The sequence below is a fragment of the Mus caroli genome, unplaced genomic scaffold, assembly GCF_978045245.1.
Source record: "Mus caroli unplaced genomic scaffold, Mus_caroli_1 scaffold_12, whole genome shotgun sequence".
Lineage (NCBI taxonomy): Eukaryota > Metazoa > Chordata > Mammalia > Rodentia > Muridae > Mus > Mus caroli.
Genome location: NW_028227267.1, coordinates 83057456 through 83083896, shown reverse-complemented (window position 1 = coordinate 83083896; position 26441 = coordinate 83057456). Strand labels below are relative to the sequence as shown.

General features: G+C 38.9%; 1 protein-coding gene across 1 annotated transcript in view; it reads left to right on the top strand.

Annotated features, from left to right (window-relative positions):
• Diaph3 (diaphanous related formin 3) overlaps positions 1–26441 on the top strand; it is a 475768-nt gene that overhangs the window by 351872 nt on the left and 97455 nt on the right. The window contains exons 26-27 of the mRNA XM_029469353.2: positions 625–720; positions 1182–1241. Coding sequence (XP_029325213.1) covers positions 625–720; positions 1182–1241 — 156 coding nt within the window. The remainder of the gene's footprint in view (positions 1–624; positions 721–1181; positions 1242–26441) is intronic.

The window sequence follows — 26441 nt, the reverse complement described above, 5'->3', positions numbered from 1 at the left end:
ACCATCTTAATTGTAAAAGATAACTTTCATGAATCATATGAAAGCTTGTCAGAGGGCAATATACATATTTTATCTATCAGCAGAATTATATGTCAGGAGGTTGTCTGAGTGTGTGTAATTAGAAATATATTCATTCACAGAGTCTTGCATAAAAATGGTAAGTTTTCTTTTCTATGGTAAGTTTTGGCAGACCCAGCTTCTGTATAATAGGCACTGTACCATATACCTGGTCGCTTTTAGAAACTAGTTTTATGCTTTAAAAAATAACTCATTTCTAGGAGAAAAAATATGATTTATGATGACTGCAGACACTGAAGTACATTCCATCTAAACTCACCGTGCTATTGGTCTATATAAGCAGTGCTCCATACTGCGTCTGAGAAGCCTTGTCCTCTTTAGTGGGCAGGACACGCACACACTGTTGAGATGGCTCTAATTAAAAAATGGCTGATTTAGGACAGAGCTGGAATTTTATTGTTTGTTTGTTTGGAAATGCCTGGTCTAGTTCTGATGTTCTGTCCTTTTGCTCTCTGCCACCACCATCGCCTTGCATTTGCATGTGTGCTTTGACATTGCTTTGGTAACCTGGAGGGTTGATGGAATTCCCTGCATCTATTTTCACAGAGGGTGATGAGACAGGAGTGATGGATAGTCTGCTGGAGGCCTTGCAGTCAGGGGCTGCCTTCCGCGACAGAAGAAAAAGGACACCAAAGCTGAAAGGTGAATTCTTTTCTTATTTCATGTTACTTTCTAGGGAAGAACAGTTTCTCCCCTTAATTCTTTTAAAGTCATTTGTCACAAGAACAGTGCTGTGGGCAGAAATTGTTTCTAACTTTCCTAAATTTGCTTAATCCCTTGCAGAGACAGGTGTCAGAGAGAGATGCATTCCAGTTGGCTGGTGTCAGTAGTGCGTTAACAAATCGATGTGCATTGAACCTAGAAAATCCTGACTGGCATGATGAGTCTCATCAAGAGACCCATATGCACCTTGCCCCAGTGGAGGTTAGGGTCCCATAGTTAAATGTGGAATAAAAGTCTGAGCATCACTGTTCTGAGTGTTTCAGGGTGGTCAAGCATTGCACCATCACTGAAAAGACTTAAGCTTGGAAAAATCACAGGATATTCTTTTACTTCTCAAGTCAAACATACATATGTTAAGTTTCTCTCTCTTTTTTTGACAGATATTCGACAGAGTCTCAGTCCAATGTCTCAGAGGCCTGTTCTCAAAGTTTGTAACCATGGTAATAAACTTTATTCATAAATTGCATGCAATTCTTACCTGCTTTTATCCTGTTGGTCTGTGATTTTTGCAACGCTACTATTGAAGTTCTCAGTATAACTCCAAGAGTAAAAAAATGCGTAGATGTTTGTCTTTGCTCTGAGATGACGGTCTCTGTTTTCCATACTGCCTTATTTCCTTGAAGTTATTTCTTCTGTTTTTCTAATTAGGTCGCAAGTGAATGTTTTGTTATAGTTGTATTGTTTGAAGTTACATTTGCACACTTCTGATCAGAGTTGGCTATGGTGGTATTTCAGAGCAATGCCATTTCATGGTAACTACTTTAAACTAGCAGATCCACTAAACATCAGGATACATGTGAAGTACTGAGAACTGTGTTCATCTTCCCTTGCCTTGTTTGTCAGTGCAGTAACAAAGAATTCAACTCTGGAGAAACCGTAAATACAGCTGCGTCGCATAGACTGTTTACAATGGACGATGCTATAGTTGCTAAATTGGAGTGACTTCTCTTCATCTCTAACATTTGCCAAGGAGTTGAGTTTTTTAAAAGATCCCATATGAATGTCATCTGTCCTGTCTGTGAATCTGTCTAAAAAGCGTCTGCTCTTACACATTTGGTTTCTGTTCTGGCAAGTCTCTGTTCTTGGACTCCGCTTATGTCTGTCGTCCCACCATGTTCATCCTTTGTGACTCCCATTGACTCATGGTGAGGTTGTTATCAAAGTTGGCTGGATTTAACAGAAAAACTACCTGACAGACTGAAGCATTGGGGAGTGCTTTCGAGTTCCTTTCTGTGAGTATTAAGGTGTGACTGAGAAGGTGTGTGTATCACACTTGTAAGGGAGGTAAAATAGTTAAGGAAGGAAGAAAATCCAGAGAGTATCTGAGTGGTCAGAATATTCTTAGTAAATGGTTAAGAAATGACCAGAAAGATGAAATCTGTAACAGAATTTTAAATAGACCTTTTTAGTGTGCTTCAGCTCTTGATTTGCCTTTTTAGCTGTTCTAAGAATGGCAAAAATGAATTGGAACAAGTGACGTTCGTTAGGAGTAATAAGCAATCCAAAGCCTTAGCTTATGGTTAGTTTTGCTCCACCATGGCACAGAATTATAGATAAAAGTCTAGAGAAGAGTGGGGACCTAAACTTTAGAGATGATTTTGTTTAGCAGAGAAATAAATGGAAATCCACAGATTGCCAGAGCTGGAACCTCCAGGAGGACGGAGCTCCCAAAAGTCCTGTGGCTGTAGTTAAGTTCTCTCTAATTAATGTGATGATTTCCACATTAATTACATAGAAGCATTTGAGCATTTAAAATTCAAAGACTAGTAAAAGTCTTATGCGTATGCACATTATTCTTTATAAAGTTTGATTCTTTGGATATCAATCTGGTCAGAAGCGGGAAGGGGAACAGTAAATACAATATAAAATCTCTGAAGAGAATGGAATCATTGTATTAGTATTAGAAAAAAGAATTGTTAGTCTTTGTAACATATCTCCTTTTGTAGTAACAACTCAGCCCCTGTTCAAAATCATAAAGAAAACCCACAACTAAGCACAGTGATTATATTACTATGACAGCATCCTAAGCTTAATTTAAAATAAGTATTGTAGATGCTTTGAAGGCAAAAGCTATAATAGAGAACTTTGTTCACCAGTCCTGGGGAACCCACTCCTTCTGACTATTATTAATAAATGTCTGAACTATAATGGCTCAGCTGTGATTGCTTATAAACTGTGGTGTTTCTGTTCATTATAGAAAAGCTGCTTACAATACTAAAATGTACTATCTTAATGCTTGGGCTATTGTGACAATTAAGCTAGGAGATTATACAGCAGCCAAATGAAATATACCATAATTATCAAAAATTCATTCTTCTAATATTAACATAATCAATTAAATTGTATTTAGCACTTTGTATTGACATTTATCATTTCCTCCAAACATTTCTGACAAAGTGAAATGAATCCAAATGAACAACCTTACCTTTAAAATTACTGTGCATAAACAAAACATTTTAGGCTATATACTGAGAAGTCCGGGTACATTTAAAAATCTCCTCATTTAGAAAGGGATTATGCCTTCATTGAAAATATTAATATTATAACTGATCTGTGATTGCAATGCAATGTTGAACCCATTTTTTAAATTTTTAAATGCTTTACACTATTGCCAGATATTTACAATTTATGTAGCTATATTTGTTGATGTTGATTTCTTATTTTCTTAATTATTTAAAGTTTTATAGTCTATTTGCATTCTGAATAAGTATTATAGAATAAACATTAGCTGAGTCACTGGCTACAGAATGCATTCTATGTATTCTGTTTTCTTCTCAGCACTCTTGTTTCTGTGCCATTACTGTAAGTGATCAAAACTGAAACAAGTCTAGCATCCTCCTTAAAAATATTCTGCCAAGTAGAATTTTTTTCTCATAGAGGAAAGTTAGAGTCCAAGTTCATAATCTGTTTTCCATACCACCATGAAAAGAGCCATGTGACCAATGTCTGATCCCTACCCATGTAGGAGCTGATATCTTCATGCATCTGTGTTTTCTTCTGGGATCATGTGTAGCTGTTGAGATGCAGCCTCTGGGAGGTTCTGCAGCCTCTGGCCTGCTGTGCCTTTTGTTCCCAGATCTAACCACCTAGATATAACTGTTTTGCTAGGCTGCAGTTTAGATTGCAAAAGCATTCCTCTGGAATGATGGCCAGTCCTTATTTCTTTTAATAAAACCACCATGGTAACTAGTTTTAACAAGCAGATGCTATTTAGAAATAGCATATATATACATATATATGCATATATAACAGTATATATGCATACATATAAGCTTGTACTTTATCTAAATATATAACAAGCCAAAAATTTAACCTTATTAGCTAATATTTTAAGTTTTTGTCATCATGTCTTTTATTGACCATGTATTATTAATGTCTTTTTCAAAACCATAGCTATAGTGCCAAACCTTACAGATTCATCTTTATATGCATAGTATTAGACAGGGTTCTCTGTAGAAACACAACTTATGGAATGACTCTCCATAAACAGGGAAAGGGGGTTTATTAAATGACTTACAGGCTGTGTCCAGCTAGTTCAGCAATGATTGGCTGTGAACAGAAAGTCCAAGAATCCAGTAGTTGCTCATTCCATGAGACTGGATGTCTCAGGTGTTTTTCACTCTACACTAGAATCCTGAAAAAAAAAAAAAAAAAAAAGCTCTAATACCAGTAAAGGAATGGACTTGCTGATTGGTAAATTGGTAAGAAAGACATCTGGGGAAGAAGTATGTGGATAGATCTCTCCAGATGGGTGACAGGTTTGAAGATACTTTTATCCCATGTAATGTTAATCAATGGGTATTTCAGTGAGGAGTTCAATAAGCAAGTAGATAGAGTGACCAGTTCTGTGGACAGTCAGCCTCTTTCCCCAGCCAGTCTTGCCATTGCTCGAAAGACCCAGTAATAAAGTGGCAGAGATACAGGCAGAGATCCTGGCTACAGCTCCTGCTGAGACCAGAGTACAGACCAGCACTGAGCCCAGATATGGCACCATTCTGTAGGTGACCAGCTAGTCTCCTGCTGGCAGGTTGACTACATAGGACCACTTCCTTTGGGGAAAGGACAACACTTTGTCCTTGCTGGTAGATACTTATTCTGGTTAGTGAACTTGCCTTGCTTGCACATAATGCTCCTGCCAAAACCACTATCTGTGGACATAATGAATTCCTTAGATTGCAAAAGCATTCCTCTGGAATGATGGAATAGCATACAATATTGTTTCTGATCAAGGAACTCAATTTATAGCCAGGGAAGTGCAACAGTGGGCCAAGGACTATGGAATCCACTGGTTTCATATGTTCCCCACCATCCTGAAGCAGCAGGCCTGATAGAAAGATAGAATGGCCTTTGGAAGGTACTTTTACAATACCAATTGGGTGGCAGCTTTACAGGGTTCTTAAGAAGGTGGTATGTGTTTTGAATAAGCATCCAGTATATGGCATGATTTCTTCCATTGTCAGGATCCACAGATCCAGGAATGAAGGGGTAGAAAAGAGAATGGTTCCACTCACTATCACTCTTAGTGACCCACTAGGAACAATTTTTTTGCTTCCTGTTCCCTTGACCTTAAGTCTGCTGGCCTAGAAATGTTGGTTCCAGAGTCAGGTGCATTCCTGTCAGGACCCACAACAAACATTCCATTGAATTGGAAACTCAGACTTCTCCCTGACCTTTTTGGGCTCCTAATGCTCCTAAACCAGCAGGCTAACAAAAGGAATAACAGTGTTAAGAGTGGCAATTAATCTAGTACCATGTGGAAATGAGATTGCTTCTCCACAGTGGAGTTAAAAGAGGTTATGTCTGGAGTGCAGGAAATCCTTTGGGGCATCTCTTGGTGCTATTGTGTCCTGTGATTAAAGTCAGTGGGAAAGTACAACAGCCTAATCCAAACAGGATGACAAAGGGCACAGACCAATCAGGAATGAAAGAATGGGCCAAGGCCTGCTGAGCTGCTTCCTGAGGGTGGAGGAGATGCAGGATGGATAGAAGAGGAAAGAAGAGATAAATACCAGCTAAGGCCTGTGACCAGTTGCAGAAAAGAGGCTTATAATGGGCACAATCACTCTCTCATATTTGTTAAGAATGAGTTTGTATGGATATTTATGTTTTCTTTCTTTATTTTTATTATGTGATAGAATATCAAGAGAATATTGTTTGGCTATCATGTTTAAGGTTGAGAAATTAAAGAATGTCCATTGGACATTGCCACGTATTATAAATTTATAATTTTTGAGGTTCTGTAAGGGATAGTTAGATAATGTTAGATGTAATTTTAGCTTGAATTAAATATGAAGTAAGAATACAATTGTATGTGGGATAGTTATATCCTGTGTAGCATTATTATAGCCTGGTTGTTTTTTTATTTGGAAATTAATCACAGCATACATACCAAGATATGATTGTGTGTCCGGTTGACAAGGGGTAGACTTGTGATGAGAATTCTTGGCTGTGAACTTGACTACATCTGGAACTAAAACCCCAACATGGAAATTACTCATATGAAGAATATTTGTTTAGTTTGAAGTAGGAAGATTCACTTCTAATCCAGATCTTGAGGTAGTAAGACAGAAAGCCGGGGGTGGGGGGTGGGGGGAGGGAGCATGGCATTCATCCGTCCTACAAGTTCTGATACTCTGGAGAACTCTGACAAATGCATACACATATGTATCAAACCACTAATTTAATTTTATTAGCTGATATTTTCAACTTTTGTCATCATGTTTTTTATTGGCCATATATTATTAATGTCTTTTTAAAGCTATAGCTATAGCTCCAAACCTTTATATGCATACAGCTTCTCTTATTTCAGAATTAGAAAAACTAAACAAATATCCCTTGGACCTCTGCACTGTCAAATGCCATATATATTTGACACCCTGATAAAGCACTCTGTCTATAGTAGCAACCAGAAGCAGTGGAATCTTACACATAGACAGCTATCTGTCTCTTATCCTGTCTAGACCTCTACCAGATGTATTGGCGTGACAGCTTTTACTGTGTATTTCTTTCTCTTTGGCTTTGATATCCTAGACAGAAATTGAATTATTTATTCATGATAATCCACTATATTCAACATGTATAATAACTCCTTCCTAGGCACTATGCATTAGGGCCAGGGCTGTAGCTTAGCCAGTGATACTGAGTATGTACAAGTCATTGAGATGGTAGAGAGAAACTCTTACGTGCTAGAAGACTAATACTTAATGGTTGGCGTAGTAGTACAGGTACACACCTCTAATTCCAGCAGTGTCTTGGATTGCTTTCTCTTGCTATAGTAAACACCATGACCAAAAGCAACTTGGGAAGGAAAGGGTTTATATCTTGTTGTAGCTTACTGTCCAGCGCAAGTGGATGTTGGGACAGGAAGTAGAGGCAAGCACCCAGAGTCGGGACCTGAAGTAGTAGTGGCTATGGAGGGGTGCTGCTGGCTGGCTTGCTTTCCATGGCTCACTCTGCCCACTCTCTTATATAACTCAGAACCAGCTGCACATGGGTGGCACCACCCATAGTGGCTTGGAGCCCACAAACATGCCCACTGGCCAATCAAGTGGAAGCATTCCCTCATCTAAGATTCATTGTTTTCAAGATGACTCACAGCTTATGTCAAAATGGCAAAAAAGCTAACCAATACAATTTACCCCTTATCAATATTGACAAATATATCAATATTAAGGTATAACATTTCCTTTCTTGTTTATCCCTATGAATGCTTCTTGATATTGCAGTATAAAAATCAGGTATAACTTTAAAAATCAGTTAGCCATTTAAAATATATATATATATAAACATTTTAATTCATTCTCTCCCAAATTTTTAGTCTCTTTCAAAGTCCAAAATATCAACTGTGAGACCCTGTAAAAGTAAAACTATTATATTCTTTATATTTAAAGACAAAAATAAAACAATAACAAAAAAACAAACAACAGGGCACAGTTAATAATAATACCAAACTAAATCAAAATTAACTGTAAAAACCTCTATATTCAACATCTGGAATTTGCTTATAATCTAATGGACCCCAAGGGCTTGGGCAGCTCCACTTTCCTGGCTCTCCTAGCTGTAAAGCGCAGAGCTTACTGTATTCTGTATGTTCAGGCCAGCTCCACTCAACACCTGCTGTCCTTGGTGATCATCCCACAGTCCAGCTATCTGTTAGTCTGTGTTCTCCTCTGCAGTTGAGGCTGCACCATCATTAATAGCCTCTTTTGAGCTCCCTTAGAGACTCGAACCCTTATGTAAGGTACCAAGCTTCAGCCTCTTTCCGTGGTCCCAGATGACTCTAGCTTATATGGAGTTGAAAATAAAAACTAACCAGCTTAAACATTCAGGAGACTAAGGCAGTATGCAAATTTAAACCCAGTCGTCTTTGGGAGTGTTGCAAGATCAAGGTCAAGGCTGCTTGGTATATACAGTGAAACTCTATCTTAAAAAATAAAATCTGAAACACTACCTCAATACATTATCTAAGTCAGAGACAGACCAGTAATAATTTCTAACATGTGCTAAATGCTAGGATACATGTAATATGCAAAATTTGACACGATCAGAATTTTTAAAAGACTAACCCAGACTTGGCTTCAGCATTCCAGGCATGGTTTCAAAGTGTAAACAGAAGTGAGCCCAGAACAGAATAGATGACTGCCTACAGCAGGACTGTCCCTTCTCAGCAGGGCCTTTCTGACCCCCTCAGAACCTGGAAGACCTGTGATTTCTGTTTCTGTCCAGTGTAGGATGACAACCGTGTTCTGACAGTGTTCCTTTCGGTATCTGTCCTCCATGGATTTTAAGAGTTTCTCAGAGAGGAGACAGAGCCATCAAGAGGGATGCTTGTTTTGTTCTCTGCTATAGCCCATTACTTAGCTGAATTGATGGCCAGCGCATGGATGTTAAGAAAGAACATGTCGTGTGAACAGACATGGTTATGTTTAGGTTTGAAAGGAACAATTAAAGCTTATTTAGAAGTATAATCAAGTCTCTGAATTCTCTGAATGCCACCTAAGTAAGTGGAATTTAATAGGCCAAGTACTAGTTCTTTCCTGTGAATACAGTTAACCTCTTCTCATCTCCCTTAAACGTTACTTGTTATCAGAAGGAGATAGTCATCATGGTCTCTACTTAAAAGGATCAGGTATGGATGGTGAGATATAGGCTTCATTAGAGTTTTCCTTAGACATCTGGGGCTCTTCTGTTAGTCACGAATATATAACATTAAATGAAAGAAAGAATATATCCATTGATGAGACCACATGCCTTTTCCAAACCTAAAGAAAATGTCTAGTTACTCTTCTAGTTTAAAAGTAATAAAAATTTGAAAACTTTTTTTATCAAAATCTGACAGTATCAGTTAGAGGTTCATGAGTCATATGGTTGGTTTAAAGTGAAGGATCACATAGAGAATTCCATTGAGAGTCTGTTGCTAGGCAAAGGAGTTTGGACTAATTTGATATTTCAGTAATAAGCATAGACCTGAAGGGACAAGTAAAATCAAAGGGGAAAATTGAGGAGATACTTTCAGTGACCATGTGGACTGCGTTGGGGGAAGGGCAAAGCACCACTGGCTACTCTGAGATAGCAAGAAAGAGCATATCTCTGTCTACAGTCCCTCCAAGAAGTGCTGGTGTTGAATAATCAAATGAGTTGTCTAATGAAGAATCTTTAGATCAAAAAAAGGAACATTTGAGAAGTAGACTCAGTGGAGGATGACCAAGAAAGATCAGCAGAAAGAACATACCGGAGGACATCCCATGGTAGCTGGCAAGTAGTTCCTGTCTGGAGAACTTGGTCATGGTCCGAAATGTCAGCAACACAAAGGTTCAAAGAGTAGTAAGGACATGGTATTCTTGTTTTCTCTTAACCATTTGTTTTCTCTATAACCTTGTTTTGTACAATATGCCTGGGTTGTACAAAAGAGCACTGGGCTAGTGCTTTTCCATATATGGGAACTCCTATTATCCTTGGGTATTTTTCTTACCAAGTGCACATTTAACCTTTTGCGGCACAGGCTATAAATATGAATCGTTGAGTCACCCACTCATGGCACATCTGCCTGCAGTTTGATTGCATCTTCCTTAGATGGCTTCTTTTTTCATTAAGGAGTACAGTAGGGTTTTTTCTAAGATAAATGGATATAGAGTAATCAGAAAAGATTTACAAACTATATGCAATTAAAAACCCTAATGATAAAACTATTTAACTGTGACAAAATAAGATAAAACATAATCAAAATTTTAGGCAAACAAGTATTACACATTTTTAGTGAACATCCATAACCTAAACAAAATTTTGCTATATTATCTTTACAGTAAATCAGTTCTTAATAGCCTTAATTTGGGTTTGATTATCTATTTTTACACTCCCACTTATATATGGAGCTTTGAGAGATTTTTATAGAAATAAGATTGTATTGCCTCTAGGCACAGCTGCTCTGCCACTTTTCAAGATTTGAAGTCAGAATTAAATATGGAGCCAGCTAAATATCTTTGAATTAGCATCTTCTTTGCAAACTAATTCCAAGGGAGACATAAGTTTTGTGTCTATGCATCAAAAGCTTGCATCTGCAGCCACCCCTAGCACCAGTCCTCACAGTCTTGGATCCCCTTATTTCTCTTGCTTTTTTTCCCCTAAATGGCAAGACCTCGGCCTGGGGTAGAGTTAAATTGCAAATGTCTTCCAGGGTGTCTACTTAGTGCTGACTACTGTTAATCCTGAGATTTGGCAGAGAAAAAAACAAATTCTACCATTTTGGGCCATATTAAAGCAAGCTTTATTAAGTATTTAATACCAAGAGGTGGACTTTCGTCAGGACTGTTCCCAGAAATTTCCTGGAGCTACATGTTTTAGGAGTTTATTAGGACAAATCTATCATACTGGAAAGTCCTCATACTTTCCCATGAGACTATTATTTTCCAAGAAGTACAACTCCCTGAATTCCAGGAAGTTACCTGACTGGGCAGATGAGGTTCACAGGTTAACTTGGAGCATTACAGACCTCAAGGGTTGCTTTCATTCTCTCTCTTCCCTCTTCTCTCTTCTCCTTCTCCTTCTCTTCCTCCTCCCCCTCCCCTTCCTCCCCTTCCTCCCCTTCCTCTTCTCTTCTCTTCTCTTCTCTTCTCTTCTCTTCTCTTCTCTTCTCTTCTCTTCTCTTCTCTTCTCTTCTCTTCTCTTCTCTCTCTCTCTCTCTCTCTCTCTCTCTCTCTCTCTCTCTGGTATTATTTCCCTCCCTCCTTTCCTCCCATTCCCACCCCTCCAAGATTTACTGTTCTTCTTCCATTTCCCTTCAGAAAAGAGCAGGCCTTCCAGGGATTTCAACCAAACATGACATAACAAGCTAAAAGCAAGGTGCAGGACAGAGAAGCAGTCCTTGTCAAGAGATTTTATCCCAGTGGTAAATGTTGACAACAGCCATTTCTATTTCTTTGAAGTGTATTCTATTTGCTATAGGAAGCACATAAGGAACAACGTAGTAAAGTAGTGTGATGTCTCTTACATGTTCATTTAGTGCCTTATTGGCATAAGAAGACTTTTGTTCTCTTGCTGATGAACTTGTGCCTGCCTAAGAAGGAAGCTATTAAAATACTAATTGTTTTTGACACCTTTATGCTTGGGCTTTCAGGCAGAATTAAATGTTTCTTGTAACTGTCAAAAATTAGATATTTTGAGGGGATTTTTTTCCCTTTGTCCAGGAACATGAACCAATTGGGGTGCTTTTCATATTTTATTCAAATATCAGTCTCTTGTATTTACTATGTAGTCAAGCAAAAGAAAAAGAATCACACCAGCAGGGTTCCTGCCAAGGTAAGGATGCCCTGTGGATAGAGAGCAAAGGCTTTTCTTTTCTAATTTTATAGTCAGGGCAGGACAACCTTTTGTCATAGTCATTATCAGGCAGACTCTTAAGCATGAGCAGCCTAGAAAACTCTCAAGTAGTGAAGATTTCAAATTGTTTTCAAAGACCATTTATGCAGGAAGCTGCAAATGTGTCTCCAGTAATGAGCATCCACAAATGTATGCTAAAACCTGGACTAAATTGAGTGAAAAGAAAATGAGCTACTATTGTATAAGGAAAATAATGTCCTTGGACTTCCCTGAAATTGTTGTCATGATTAACATGTCTCTTCTGTTTGTGTTCCATAGTGGGCTGCGATTATGATAATCTTTAAAAAAAAGGGGGGGGGGGCATTCTGAATCTCTCCTTTCTCTTGTGATACAGGTTCAAAATGGGGCTTCTACAAAGTCTATGTACAGATGTTTGAAACTCTGAACCCTGCTTTCACTTAATTGTTAACTTTGAATGGTTTTTTTCTCTGTAAAAAGGTGAATTGATTTTTTTTTTTACCAAATTTCTCAGAAAATAATAATCTAATTTTGTTTGATTACTATTGAATTACTTTTCCTGGGAAGACATAGAGAAACGTCTTCCTGATAGACAGACAGTACCCTGACCAAGGGAACGTCCATCCATATCCAGCGTGGCGAATGAGTGAGTTCATTGGGTTTCTCATGGGAGATCACCCACAGGCAGCTTCTGCCCCACCTACTCAACTATCCACTTCCTGTCTACTCCAATATCCCTTAAGACCACATGAACATGAGGTTGGGTGTTTTATAGCTGGAAGGTGCTCTCAGTAATGCACTAATGACCCCACATACAAGGGAATATAAATAGACCCATCTTATAAGGTTTTCATGGGAGTGATTACAGATGACTTCAAAACAATGAACATCCAACCCACAAGAAACACCTACATAGCAAATTACTGGTGTGATAATTTTCTATGTAAGATGTATAGGAAGTTGTTTCTGATATAATGATTTGCTATTTTAAAACTAAATTTTCATTCATGTAAAAAATGTGAAAATTTGTCAAGTATCTGGCAGATCTAGAGTTGTCAGTTATTATATAGGATAAATACTTAAGCTGCAATAGAGGGTGACTGTAGAGCAGGCAGCTGGCTGAGGTTAGAGGTGACTGTATTGGTATTAGGATCACTTTATCCCATCCTACCCCCCAGGGGCAGGAAAGTGTACAGGGCTTAATGTACCAGATAAGGAGGAGCTAAGAAAGAGTCATCTCCCCAGAAGCTATCAGTTCTGTCCATAGATGCCAAGAGAATGAGCAGCCACCAAAGCCAGAAATGTCAGATCAGTACAACGGGATGAACACTAGGCAGGCTGCATACATAGAAAGGCACAGGCGGGTCTGGTAGGACAGGGGAACTAGGAGCAGTGAAGGTGACTGGGAGAGGGGTGCAGACACACTGTGTTGGACTTTATATGAGTGAAGAAAGGGTAGGGTAAAGGCTGGTAGCTCGGATTCGAGGGTATGCATGGCATGAGAGTTATGTTTTCCCTTCATGCAGCAGAGAGCATTGCCTTCATTATGCTGCCTTTGTGGTGGGGAGGAAACATGCTATGAAGGTAAGAGGCTGAGATTCAGTAGTGAGGGAAACATCTGCGTGAAGTGGCCTGACCCCGCCACGAGGGCTAGTAGGACTTGGACAGTACAAAGGAAGGATGCTGCAGTAGACGGGGAACAAGCTGTTTGTAGAGAAGAGTTCAAAGGTCTCACATATCATATTGATTTCCTCTGAAAACTCGGATATAAAATCTCTTCCTGAAAGTGTGGAAGGAAAGGGCAGTAGGATGATGGTACCCTCTAGGGAACGTGAGAGGAAATCAATCAGAAAGACAGAAAATAGTTTTTTGCACTGATGATCTGGTGGGAAAAGAAGAAGACTGCTGGTGTAGCAAGACTCCTGTGTGGAGGCTGAGGAGAAAAGGAGCCAAGGGCCTCCAGGTTCTGACAAACTCCACCCATGATAACAAGCTCTGTCTGGTAGGCAGTGAGTAGGTGGAGACGGTTTAGTATACCAGCCCAGAGAGTCATTACAGCCTTAGAGAGCATCTGTTATTTAATCCGTGGTCATTTAGGGACCATCACACGTGAGTGTGGGCTTTGCCAATGCTCGAACTGTGCCAAATCTGTGGGTGACATTTGAGGCAGGCTAGTAGGGACCTGACTGAAGCTGTGTTTCCTCTAGGCATCTCCAGGTGTGCACCTAAACTAAGTGTTTCTGGGACACCTTTAGTGTTACTTTGATGTTTCCCTCATGTCAGCCATAGAAACAGAAAACAGTTTTCAAGACTGCTGTCAGTATAAAAAGTAAACACTGTTGAATGATGACTGATACATAGTAGGTACTTTAAATATGGAAGTAAGGTTGAAGGTAGTTTATGGGAATCTTGGGAGGTTTGGCGGGACCAGGCTGACTGAGCATCAACAGGGACTCACTCTTGAGGGATAGGCAAATAGTTGGTGATTTGTAATTTCAGTTAATGCAGTTGGTGATCTCAGTCAGTTACTGTAGCAAATCTTGAAATAATACATTTCTAAAGGAAAGGTTTATTTCAGCTCACAACCCATGGTCTGTTGGTTAGCTTGTCTTGGCTTTGCTGAGACTCATGGGGAAGACATGGCAGAGCAAACAGATCACATTGTATCCAGAACACACAAAAGAGAAAAGATGATGGCCTCACAATCACCTTTACAAAATATGTCTCTGAAGACTTAAAATATACCAGTAGGCCTCACCTCCCAAAACATCGACCTCTTCCAGCAGTGTCACACTGGGGACTGGGCCCTTCCACATGGAGTTCAGAGGGTGTTCCAGGTCCAAATAACCAAGTGAGCCTCGCATATAATTTAACCTTTAAGTTTACTTTTCCCAAGCTATCCAGAAATTTAAAATGCTATGTGTGTTGTAAGCTATCTGGAAAGTAAAAGGGTTGAGCATATAGTGGAGTACCATGGCAGAATATACTGGTTTCTCTTCATCACACTTCGTCTTTCTCCCAGCACATTGATCAGGAGAAGACAATGTGAATTCTTAACCACAGTTGTAGTGGTAATGCTGAGCAGGCATAGTAATGAGACTAAAACTGATTCTCTTTACTATAAGTACTTCCTGTTCAAATCCTCAGTACCATATTAAAAGGCTAGGCAGTGGCTTGAGCCTGCATCCCTAGTCCTGGGAGCAAGGGTGAAGGAAGAGTTTAGAAGCAAATGGATTCCTCAATCTGTTAGCCAGGTATCCTCGCAAAGTCAGTGAGCTTCCGAGTTCAGTGAGGCACTCTGTCTCAGAAATAAAGATGCTAGCATTCACGGAAAGGCACCTGAAACCAGCCTCCGGCTTCCACCTGCATGCATACTTGTGCATAATCCACACACATCAACATACAAGATACACACACACACATATACACATACACACACACACACACACACACTCACAAATGCTATAAAACTTGATTTTTTTGAATAGAGTAATAAATTCAACTTTCTCCTGTGAGAATCACAATAATGAAAAACTAATAAATAAATACATACATACATACATACAAGTATATGATGCTGCCTTTAACTTGAAACAATAGTATATATAACAATGGGAAGAGTAGACCTAGTGACATAGCAAGGAGTGGCGTATGTCCCCAAGGAGATTAAAGTGTAAAGATGACTTCTTCCAGCTTTCCCCTCTAGCTTCACTATGGAGAGACACAGGTTGTGAGGAATCTTGCTTCCTGTCGCTATGTGAGTGAAAGGTTTATCCCTTTGGGGGGATAGCTAGGAGCTGGTATGTAGCTAGTATGTATCCCTTTGGGGGGATAGCTAGGAGCTGGTATGTAGCTATTGGTAGAATGTCGTCTGCCTGCCAAGCAGGAAGCTTTTGGGTTCCATCCCCAACACCATGTAAAAATGGAGCATATTTGTACCCCACCATCAGGAGGGGAGGGGATCAGAAATCTACGGCCATCTTCAGCTACATGAGACCTTGTCTCAAGGGGAAGGGGCAGGGATAGAACCATTGCCCAGACCTCCTTTCATTGAGTGCCTGCCTCCCGTCTTCCTAATGGACACTTGTGTAGTTTTCTTTGTTTTCTCTTTCCCAGCAATCTATAAGAACCTAGAGTCCTCTTTTCAGCTCTAGCCCTTAGATTACTATTTGTGTGTGATCTAAAAGCTAAATGGCTCTTCAGAGTGCATTCCTGAGGAGCAATAGGGATGAGAGTGCAGTAATGGTATAGTGTCTCTTGCTAGAGACAAATACACACACACACACACAAACACACGCATATATGCTTTTGCATATTAAATAGTCTTGCTCCGACCTTTGTGTGTATTCTGTAGCTAACATTGGTTTGATACTGCAGCACAGTTCTGAGTTCTTTTTCTCTTGTCACTCTTAATATGAGAGAAAATAATAACAGAAAGGAGCATAGGAAAAACTCAAGTACCACTTTGCTGCGTTTGCCTTTTAGAGTAAAAGTAGCCTTGCAGGGGTGCCAGAGATAGATGACAATCTCTAGCCCCTGAATCCCAGTAAGCAAAAGAATGCAATGAAATTAGCATTTGAAACATTGGTTGTTACTTATACCATCAATGACTCTTTTGTAGAGCAAAGTGACTTTTCATATATCAAATTGATCTCATGAAAGCCAGGGATATAGCTGGTATTAGGAGGCAGGCTGTGGTTTAGCAGGAATGGCAGCTTGACTGCTTGTTACATACTAGAGATAAGGGATAAATAGTAAATATTGTCTCCCTTTTAAAAGTCTATAAATTGAAGCAAGCATTGACATGCATTAAGCAGAGCTACAATGTCTCATTGACCCCCCTCAGAAATTAGGAATTATAACTGTTAGCCATGATGCACTTGTGTGGAATGACAGCATTTAGCTTAAACAGTTTTATCATTTATTAGCAATAATATTAGAATAAATGATAATGATCATTAAGTGCTATGTACATGATCATTTAAGTAATTATGCCTGTAATCTTCTTCTATTAGTCAAACCTCTTTGGGCTAATTAGTCAAAGGAACTGCTTTTATCCCAGTTTCTAGAGGACTAGGAAAAGGGGGAAACACTGGAAATGCTAAGAAAAGCAAGGAGGCACCCCCCCCCCACGTCATTTGCTCCCCATCCAGTCTGAAGCAACAATCTCAAGTTTAAAGATTCTGGCAACGTTTCATCTTGAGATATGATGATTGGGCCTCTTAAGTTCTATGTATATACTTTCTTCATGAAAGCATTTATGTAGCAGAAAAACTATGATGTGGTATGCAAATAAAAGCAAAATCCTCATTTACTAACATATCCACACTTAAGCAAGAGCTAGTAAACACTATTTAGAGTTAGCATTAAAAATGCTAATATCATCTCATTATGTTTAGTCTTGACAAGGCAGTCACTTGGAACCTACATAACCTCAAGGATACAACTACATGAAAATTATTTAATTTAGTTACTATATTATTATTATTATTATTATTATTATTATTTATATTGTACCTATTAACGGTCTTTTTACCACAGCTTAGCATGGTACTGCTTAAGGAGTTCTTACACTGGTGTTTGGTAAGCCATGGAGCTAGTTTTACTTACTTCAACTGTCATTTCCTGCCTTTCAGCTTATCCTTTCCAGGTCCCAAATAACAAAGAATGATCACAAAAAAGCATTTAAAATTGATTGTGCTTTGTCATTTGGCATCTTCACAGATGTAGCTGCCTTTTTTTCTTTTCTTTCTTAATAAGCCAACAGAAATAACTAAAGGCCAACACATTAGGGATGATCTGGTCTAGTTGTACAGAGCACAGGCATGCTTGGCATATCTGCGGCCACACTGGCCTTCAGCGGTCACTTCCTCTCCGGCCAGTGTCAAGGCTGTCATCACTCTGTAACTTCAGGGGCTTTTTGTTTGCTGCTCACTTACTGGAAACTGGGCAGGACTACCACTCTCCATTCTATTAACCTACTTTCTCTTCATCCAGTGATCTCAATTCTCTTCCCCTTGTCTAAGTAGAAAAGACACAGTCTGCTTGGGGTGAGTAATGGAGTGAAGTCAGTGAGTCCAGGGACTGTCTTGTAGAGACTTGGAATAGTTCCTAGAAATGAGTTCTGCATTCTATACAGCAGTTTGTTTTAATTCTCAGAAAGGGCTTTGAGGATGACTTTTAACCTGCTGTATTTTGGTCACTTCCTATAGTCTGCTGCCAGCCTTGGCCCCGGTGGCAGCTTCCATGCTCCTGAGTCCCCACTTACCTGCTGTAAAAGTTTGGTTTTGGCAAGCTTGGTGGTGTATGCCTTTAATCTCCCCACTCGGAAGACAGAAGTAGGGGAATCTCTGTGAGCAGGAGGCAGGCCTGAACTCCATAGCTACTTCCTGACCAGCCAGGGCTACATAGGAAAACCTTGTCTCAGAAACAAAGACTCCCATTGTTTGGCCTCAATCATAGTGCTATATGGCGCAGACACAGGTTCTCCTCTCACGCAAACTTATCCTATCCTACCTATGATCTCATCCAGCCTGAGCAAGCTCTTCTTAAGCCCTGCTATCATCATTCGAGAAATGCTAAATCTTATTTCTCAAATGAGTGATGGGAGACAAATATACAAATTCTTGCATAGTAAAACTCCCCCAGTCTCACTAGCTTGCTTGGCAGTATGTATTTGATTGCTTTGCAGATGTTTGGTTTGCTTTAAATTCTCCATAAGGTCTCAAGCTTCTTCTCTCATGGTGTGCATATATTTTAAATGAAGAAAACATACATATGGAAAAGGGCATAATTCCTAAAGTATGAGACATGATTACGGTTTGTAAAATGGACCTAACCGTGGAACCAGCATGCAGATCGAAAACTAAAATAGAAGTACAGTTGCTCCTTCCAGATCCTCTCAGCCAGAGATTCACATTCCAAATATACCTGACTGTGCTGGCATAATCTACTTTTAGCCTGTGCTTTTTATAAATAAAACAATCCACAGCAGACCCATCCATGCTGTCATACGAAGTTGCAGTTCATTCATTCTTTTGTGTGGTATTGTACTATATAGATACATATATATTTTTCTCATGTTGGTAGCTATGTTTCTTGCTTTGGGCTATAACAAATGCTGCTCCTAAGAACCCTGTTATTAGATGTGTCCTTTGGTGATGTCACATGTAAACACAGAAGTGTAATTACTATTACATTGGGTTTTGTGTACAGCAAGCATTTGTAAATACCACCTACCAGTTTCCAACGTTGTTCCATGAGTAGTGTCTGAGGATTTGAACATTCCAGGCAGGGTACAGCATTGTAGTTTTGACTGAGGTTCACCTTACAAGTGACTTGTACATCATTTCATAATTAGACTAGCTTTAGTACAGATAGTATCCCATTTTTCTGGGAAAGTACTCTGCCACTAAGCTAATTATAGCTCTGTATACTATTGAGAATTTTATTAAACTACTTATGCCAAACATGTCGTTAAAAGAAAGTCTCGGTCACTTTATGTTAATATGACACTCCACGTAGCAGTGCTACAGTGAGGGATTTTAGAATGACCAGTCTACAGTGAGGGATTTTAGAATGGCCAGTCTACAGTGAGGGATTTTAGAATGGCCAGTCTACAGTGGTGTACAGTAAGAAGCAAGTATGTTATAAAATCCTCTCCTGCTTCTCCTGTTCTTAAAGCCCACTCAGTTCATTTGGTTCTTATCTTTCCCTTCCTGTACTATGATTCCAGTCATATCATAGCTGTCCTCATGCTCCTCTGGCTACACAGTGACTCTCGAAGAATATCCTTGAAAAGCTAACTGTGCTGTGGTAAGAAAGCCATTTTTTAAAGTGAATTCATATGAATGCCTAGATGGAAAAAGGAATAAACAAATTACTATTTAACTATGAAATAGTTTGAAAATTGAGCCTTCTAACTCTAAATCTGATATACATTCATTACACTGAATAGTTGCTGTTAATCAAGAAATATTGCTTGAATATCATGCAATATTCTTAGAATCTGCTTGTAGCTCATAAACATGAATCAGGTAAACTCTCAAGATAACTAACTTAAGATAATATGGGTTTAATTTTATGGTAAGTTTGAAGAACTTTTTTTCCGGCTTAAGTTCTTTTGGGTACATGGTCCATTAACAAAACCATATGTACTGGTAAGGCATAGTTCTATTATATCATTAGGCAAATCTGGGACAGAGATCAGAGTATTCTCCAGCTGATTATAATTTTGGGGGGAGGGTGGGGGTTGGTTAATTTTGGTTGGTTTGGTTTGATTGGTTGGTTTTTGTCACACAAAATTTTATATTATCAATTTGCAAAATTGTACTAGTCACAATAGTTTATATTTATATTTATAATCAAGACCTAATAAGCATGTCCAACGTGAGGCAGTCCTCAGGAAGCAGACCTTGTTGCCCAACACAAAATCATAAACTTAAAGCATTGTGATAGGCTTTAGTTCTGGTAGCAGTTGCATGGTGTTTGAGCATCACCTTTGTAGGTAGCAACATGGTGTCTCAGTACCAAAGGTTGGACATGCCCCTGAAACATCCCATTCAGTATCTAGGCATCTTATATTGGTGTATTTAAACTATTTATGTTGCCATTTGTGATCAAACATTTATAATAAAAGTAAAGCATATATTCACTTTGTTTAGAAACCAATGTATTCGAGTCTCCTCATTGTGCAAGCATTTCTTTAAGAGTAGAATATTTTAAAACCATAAGAATATACAATGGAGAAAATTATAGTTTACTGTTAACTCATTTATAAATATTGCTTGAATTTAAAATTTAGGCAGGTGTGCTTATTTAAGTTATCTGTGAATATTTTCCAGAGAGCCTGGAGTTAACAATATTTACATAATATATTAGAGTACCAAGTGTTCTCTAGCTAGCTTTCTTCTGCCTTGACTTCTACATGCCTTTAAAAATGCTTACCATAGTAAGCTACCAGATGGGGGAAAATTTGTTTTATACAAACTGTCTACCTCAGTAGGTTGGATTGTGCTACACTGTACTCCTTTCAGCAGCCTAAGGTAGTGTATGTGCACATTAAATCTTCAACCATGCGCGTTAACTTGGAGAATTTATAACAATCTGAGAAAATGTTCTCAACTAGCTAAGAAACAAAATATTTCTCAATCTGATAAAATATGAAGTATAAAAGGTACAAGAAATGAAGAAGGAAACAGAAATCGTTCTATTTCTCATCAAACTGTGTAATCAATTTCAAAACAAGCAATAAGATCAGAACTTTATGTCTGAATTTTAAAATGCTACTACCCTTCTATTTTATTACTCCACTAAAGTAAATTGTTGCTATTGTTACTATTTGTGATGCTTTTCAACATTATCAGCCTGAAAGTTCAAGTCATATATTTTTGACCAATAATAATAATAAAATTCCTTGCTTGGGATTCTATCACTTTGGGCTGCCCTGGAGTGATGGGGTGGAAGTGTGTGATGGACACAGGAAGAGGCAGCAAACCTCCGCAGTGCATGGCCAGAAATGCATGTCGACTGGCGCCTCCTTTCCAGTAGGCTTGGGTAATGAAGCAGCAGCTTCGTGGATCTGTGTAGCTCCTCAGTCAACTTCATGCCACCTCCGGAGTCGAACTGTAAGAAATCAAGCTAACAAACTAAGACTTCCAGAGGATTTTAACAGCAATTGTAGTATTTTCTTTACTGAAATTAACATATTAATCTATTTAATAAATAGCACTGAACACTTTCCTATATTGATTTTTAAAATTTGCCTGAGTGCCCACTGATTTCTAGGAAGTCTTCAAAATTACCACAAAATATAAGCTCTGCATAAATGCACAATGCTGTGTGCTTAGCTGAGAGCCTCAGTTCTCAGAGTTTAGCGTATAGCAGAATTACATACGGATAGAGATACAAACATCACAGATATCTACATGTTCAGTAGGTTTGCACAGAGAGTGAAAGTTTGCCATCTTAAATAATTTCAGGTGGTACCTATGTAGGAAATATGCTTTGAAAACTGCCAACCTAGATCATCAGGTTTTTTTGCTTTGAGTATTTTAAATCATCATTGAGAATTTGCTAAATAGTTTTTCTTGGTGAACCATCTATCGTCTACAATAACAGTTCTGTTTTGTGTATGTGTGATTCTTTTTTTTTCTTTTTTTATTTATTAGACATTTTCTTTTTTAATTAGGTATTTTCCTCATTTACATTTCCAATGCTATCCCAAAAGTCCCCCATACCTTCCCCCGCACTCCCCTACCCACCCACTCCCACTTTTTGGCCCTGGCGTTCCCCGGTACTGGGGCATATAAAGTTTGCAAGTCCAATGGGCCTCTCTTTGCAGTGATGGCCGACTAGGCCATCTTTTGATACATATGCAGCTGGAGACAAGAGCTCCGGGGTACTGGTTAGTTCATCATGTTGTTCCAACTATAGGGTTGCAGATCCCTTTAGCTCCTTGGGTACTTTCTCTAGCTCCTCCATTGGGGGGGCGTATGTGTGATTCTTATGGATAAAAACTATATGACTTGGGGGTTGGAGTACAGTTCAGTGGGTAAAGTCTTTGACTCACATCAGTGAGAACCTACATTATATCCCCACACTGACAAGAAAGTCTTGCATATACACAAACACCTATAATCTCAGCATTGAGCAGGCAGAAACAGGCAAATCCCTGGGGCTCACTGGCCTAATCACCTAGCCCAGTGGTTCTCAGGCTGTGAGTGTTGACTCCTTTAAAGGTCAAACACATGGGTCACTAAGACTGTCAGAAAACATATAGTTCTATTATAATTCATAACAGAAGCAAAACCACAGTTAAGTAGCAATGAAAATAATTTTATGGTTGGGGGACACCAATATGAGGTAACTGTATTAAAGGGTCACAGCATTAGGAAGGTTAAGAACCAGTTACTTAACTCAAAATAAACTGGAAAATGATTAAATATACCAGATGTCAACTTCTGGCCTCCAGCCACATGCCTACACAGGTGCATGCTCACACACATACACCTAGGTATGCTTAGCCTACACACACTCAGGATTTGACTGTATTTCTATACTGCATAGCCTGTGATCCCTGTCTGTGTTACAGAGAGGGAGGGGGTTATAATTTTGCTTACATTTATTATTGTGCAGGAGTTGGGGGAGTAAGTTCAGTGAACAAAGTCAGCAGACACCTTCCTCATAAAGCCGTGTCATATGTTCCAACCTAGATAGTTTTTATAACACCTTGTGTCCACATATTCTGGTTTAACTGGTATAAGTTAGAGCCTGGACACTATGACTTAGAATTCTTATGATTTTTTTTTTAATGTGCTGGTAGGTTTACCACTGATAGGATAAGGAAAATAAACAATGCACGCTGTCAGCAGGCAGTCAACTTAATTCATCTGTGGCTACTTTGTTCCCCCTGCAGTACTGTCCCAAGTCTCCCTCCATGTGCTGCTTGTATGTGTTTCACTGTTTTGTTCCTTTCTTAATTGAGCTTCATCCCAATTTTGATGAACCAATTCTCTAATCTATCAAGGTCACTTTAAATTCGATTTCTCTCTTCTTAAGCATTTAACCCGTGCCCAACTAAGTATCATCTGCAAGTTTAATGAGCAGATTTTCACTTTCCTAATTGAGACTGTGCTCATTAAGTTTTAATATTTTATAATTTTATTGAAAATTATTTCTACCATGTGAATGATGCTATCTTGCCTGTGCCCTCTTGGTGAACATCTTGTTCATTATCAATGAACATTTAGTACTTAGAAGCTGTGTCATTTTAAAACAAATTCTGTGACTTCTGAATAATGGAAAATGGGTGCTGAATCTTGACTCCAAGTCATATTAATTCTAATGAGAATGTGTAGCATACACAGCACAGTTATGCATTTAAAGACAAAACCTAGGGATCACAGCTCACTGGGATATAATGCTCTTAACCGTAGCCGAGTACACTAGAGAGAGAAAGCACAGCCTCCCACTTTCCTACGTGTACATCCTTATAGCAGTTGCTTGATTCCCACATGCTCCGTTCTGTCTGTCCAGCTTTAATATGTTATAAAGGTTAAAATCAGGTAATGTCTTCAACCTTCTCAATAGAATATAACACTTACTAAGAGTTCATATGAGTAGTAATTGAAGAATTGAGTCTTGATTTAATATACTGATAATACTACCAGTGACATGGAATAATTGTCCTAATACCTGCCTGCCATAGCTAATCCACAACTTTTGTATAAATTAGAGTTTGTTTTTCTAAATGCAAAGTGGTATTGAATTTTCGTTCTCTGTTGTTTTATTTATTATGAAAATGGGGCTTTACAAATAATCATAGCTATTAAGTGGCAGAGACCGTTCAGACATTGAATTTGTGTCCACAGTTCAAATTTGATGAATAGTACAATAGGCATGACTCGCCCCAACATCACAGCAGAGAGCAGAGCTGGCTTCCTCCAAGGATTTTCAAGGAGAACACCTGACCACACCCAACGCTGCTGGGTCCTGCATTTACCTTGTTCAAGCCAAGGCTAAGAAAGGCAAAGTAACTCATTTAAAATCATAAGAGTGTCAAAAGCAGAGCCAGGAATTGAACTCAAATCTGTGATATTAACTTTCATACTGTAAATCATTTCAATAAACCACCGACCTCTGAGTATAATCACAGGATCCCTTTTTCTGGGGTGATACACTCTAAGAATCTCCAAAGACAAGAGAAGAGTGAGAAGGTGGCACCTGTGCTCCCTTCCTTGCTTTGTAAGGGAAATCGGAGCAGTCAGTCAGGAGGTTGCACTTGAGCTTAGTGTGTCCTTGAATCAGTGAAATAGCTAAAAGCTGTGAAGATGTCTGAAGAGAAAGACTGGGCAGTTTTCTTATAGAGGCCTTTGGAAGTAGAACTAGATAGGAAGAGGTCAGTTAGAAGAATTGTGTTCAATTTGTGGACTTTATCTTTCTTTCTCCTTTGATTCATTTAAAATAAGTAAATGCCAAGAGTGATCTGTTTGAGTCCATAAGAGCTGACAAGGTTTTTGGTTAAAATCCATTTTCATAGCACTCTATATTTTTCAGGACACTTTCATAATTCTGCTTCTATTATCCCGAAATGTCCATAAGCACAAGAGAAGTGTGCTCATACCAAATTGGATGGCGGGCCCACCCTCCTGGAGTTTGTTTCCCTGCCGCAGCTTCACTGTGTTTATTTCATTACAATTGACAAGGTTCATTATGGTCAAAATAAAAATGTAGGTATTTGGAAGCACTGGGCCTCGCTCGGGCAGGGTGCTCTGAAGGGATATGCTGTCCTTGCTCACGGTTTACTCTTTCCCTGTCTCAGTCTCAGCACTACTGCTGCTCAAAGGGATAAAAACATTTCCATATACTATAACCAGATTCCAAATAACATTATAATGAAAACTAGTGAGATTTTGCTCTTGTATTAACGTAGCATTTTTGCAATTATAAGAAACTTTGTTTTCCATTTTGCACCAAATAGTGTAATTTATGGGAAAAAAAAACCTTTGATTTTGTATATTAGATTTTGTATATTTTGTAGATTTTTTATATTTGATTTTGTATATTAGAACTGTGTACGTAATATCCAGTGCTTTAGAAGAATGGAAATTATATGTACTGGACTTACTAGGAGAAGCAAGTGTTTGCACGTCACCTGTAGATTGTACTGAGAGTGATATGACGCATATTAATGGGTCTTTTTTTATATCTTTTAAGAGTGGATTTAACCCTAAAGTTATTTTTACTTTAATCTTAACACACATGTAGCTGAAGCAATAGTGACACACTGCGATCTGATCTATCTAGATAGCACTTTAAACTGGGACTCATTTGTGCCAGACACTCAAATATCCATGCCTTCCATTTGCAGCTGCTTACCACTAGTGAAATGATCGCTTTTTAAAATATTCTTGAATTCATGAGAGCAAGTGCTGAACGCATGCTTAATAAATGCAGACTTCTGCCTGCCAGTCTGTTTCCAGGCATCCTGGACCCCATCAAAACCAATGTGCTCAGTAGATTCAGTTTTTCCCTTTTCAACCCTTAATCACCTGCATCCCTAGATAAACACCCAAGGCATTTGAAGGATCAAATTAGCATCAGTATGCTTCTCGGATACCTTGCTTTTCCCCACTTAGATTTTTTCCCATTATAAAGTTTGTACTTAAGTTGTGAAAAGAGATTGAAGCGTTAGAATTACAACATGACTTAATGTGTGTTCAAAGAAGCCGAACCTTACAGAGCTGACTTGGCTTTGAATCACAGCTTTGCTGTTTGGTAATCACAGATCCTGACTCTGTCTGCACGTCAGTTTCCACAGATGAAACCAACCATCAGTGGGCATCAGTTCTACCTGCTTTTTATAGGATTTGTGAGAAGTAAACCAAGCCACACTGACGCACTTAGCACTCAGTCTATGTGAGCTCTTTCTAATGATACTATTGATTCTCCTGCTGACGGGGACGTTGAGAAAAAGACGGTCGAAATACCTGAGTTTTACAGATTTCAGAAAGATAACTGGCATGTGCCAAAACTATGCCAAGTAGCCTTGTTGTGCTTTTCTTATGAGACACATCCTCGCCCTTACTTCCTTAAGAATGCTTCTGATACCTGTGAGAAGCACAGGCCCATACAGCTAGATAGCTGGGCTGCAGAGGCATGGAACAATGGCCAGGGTAAGTCATTCTTAGGCTGTCTACATGACTTTTTCCATCTTACTTACACTATTAGCACTAGACGGGTTTCAGGGACTTCTCACTTTGCTGCTTTGAAAGTTTCCTTCAAAAAGAGTGTGATAGCTATTCTCC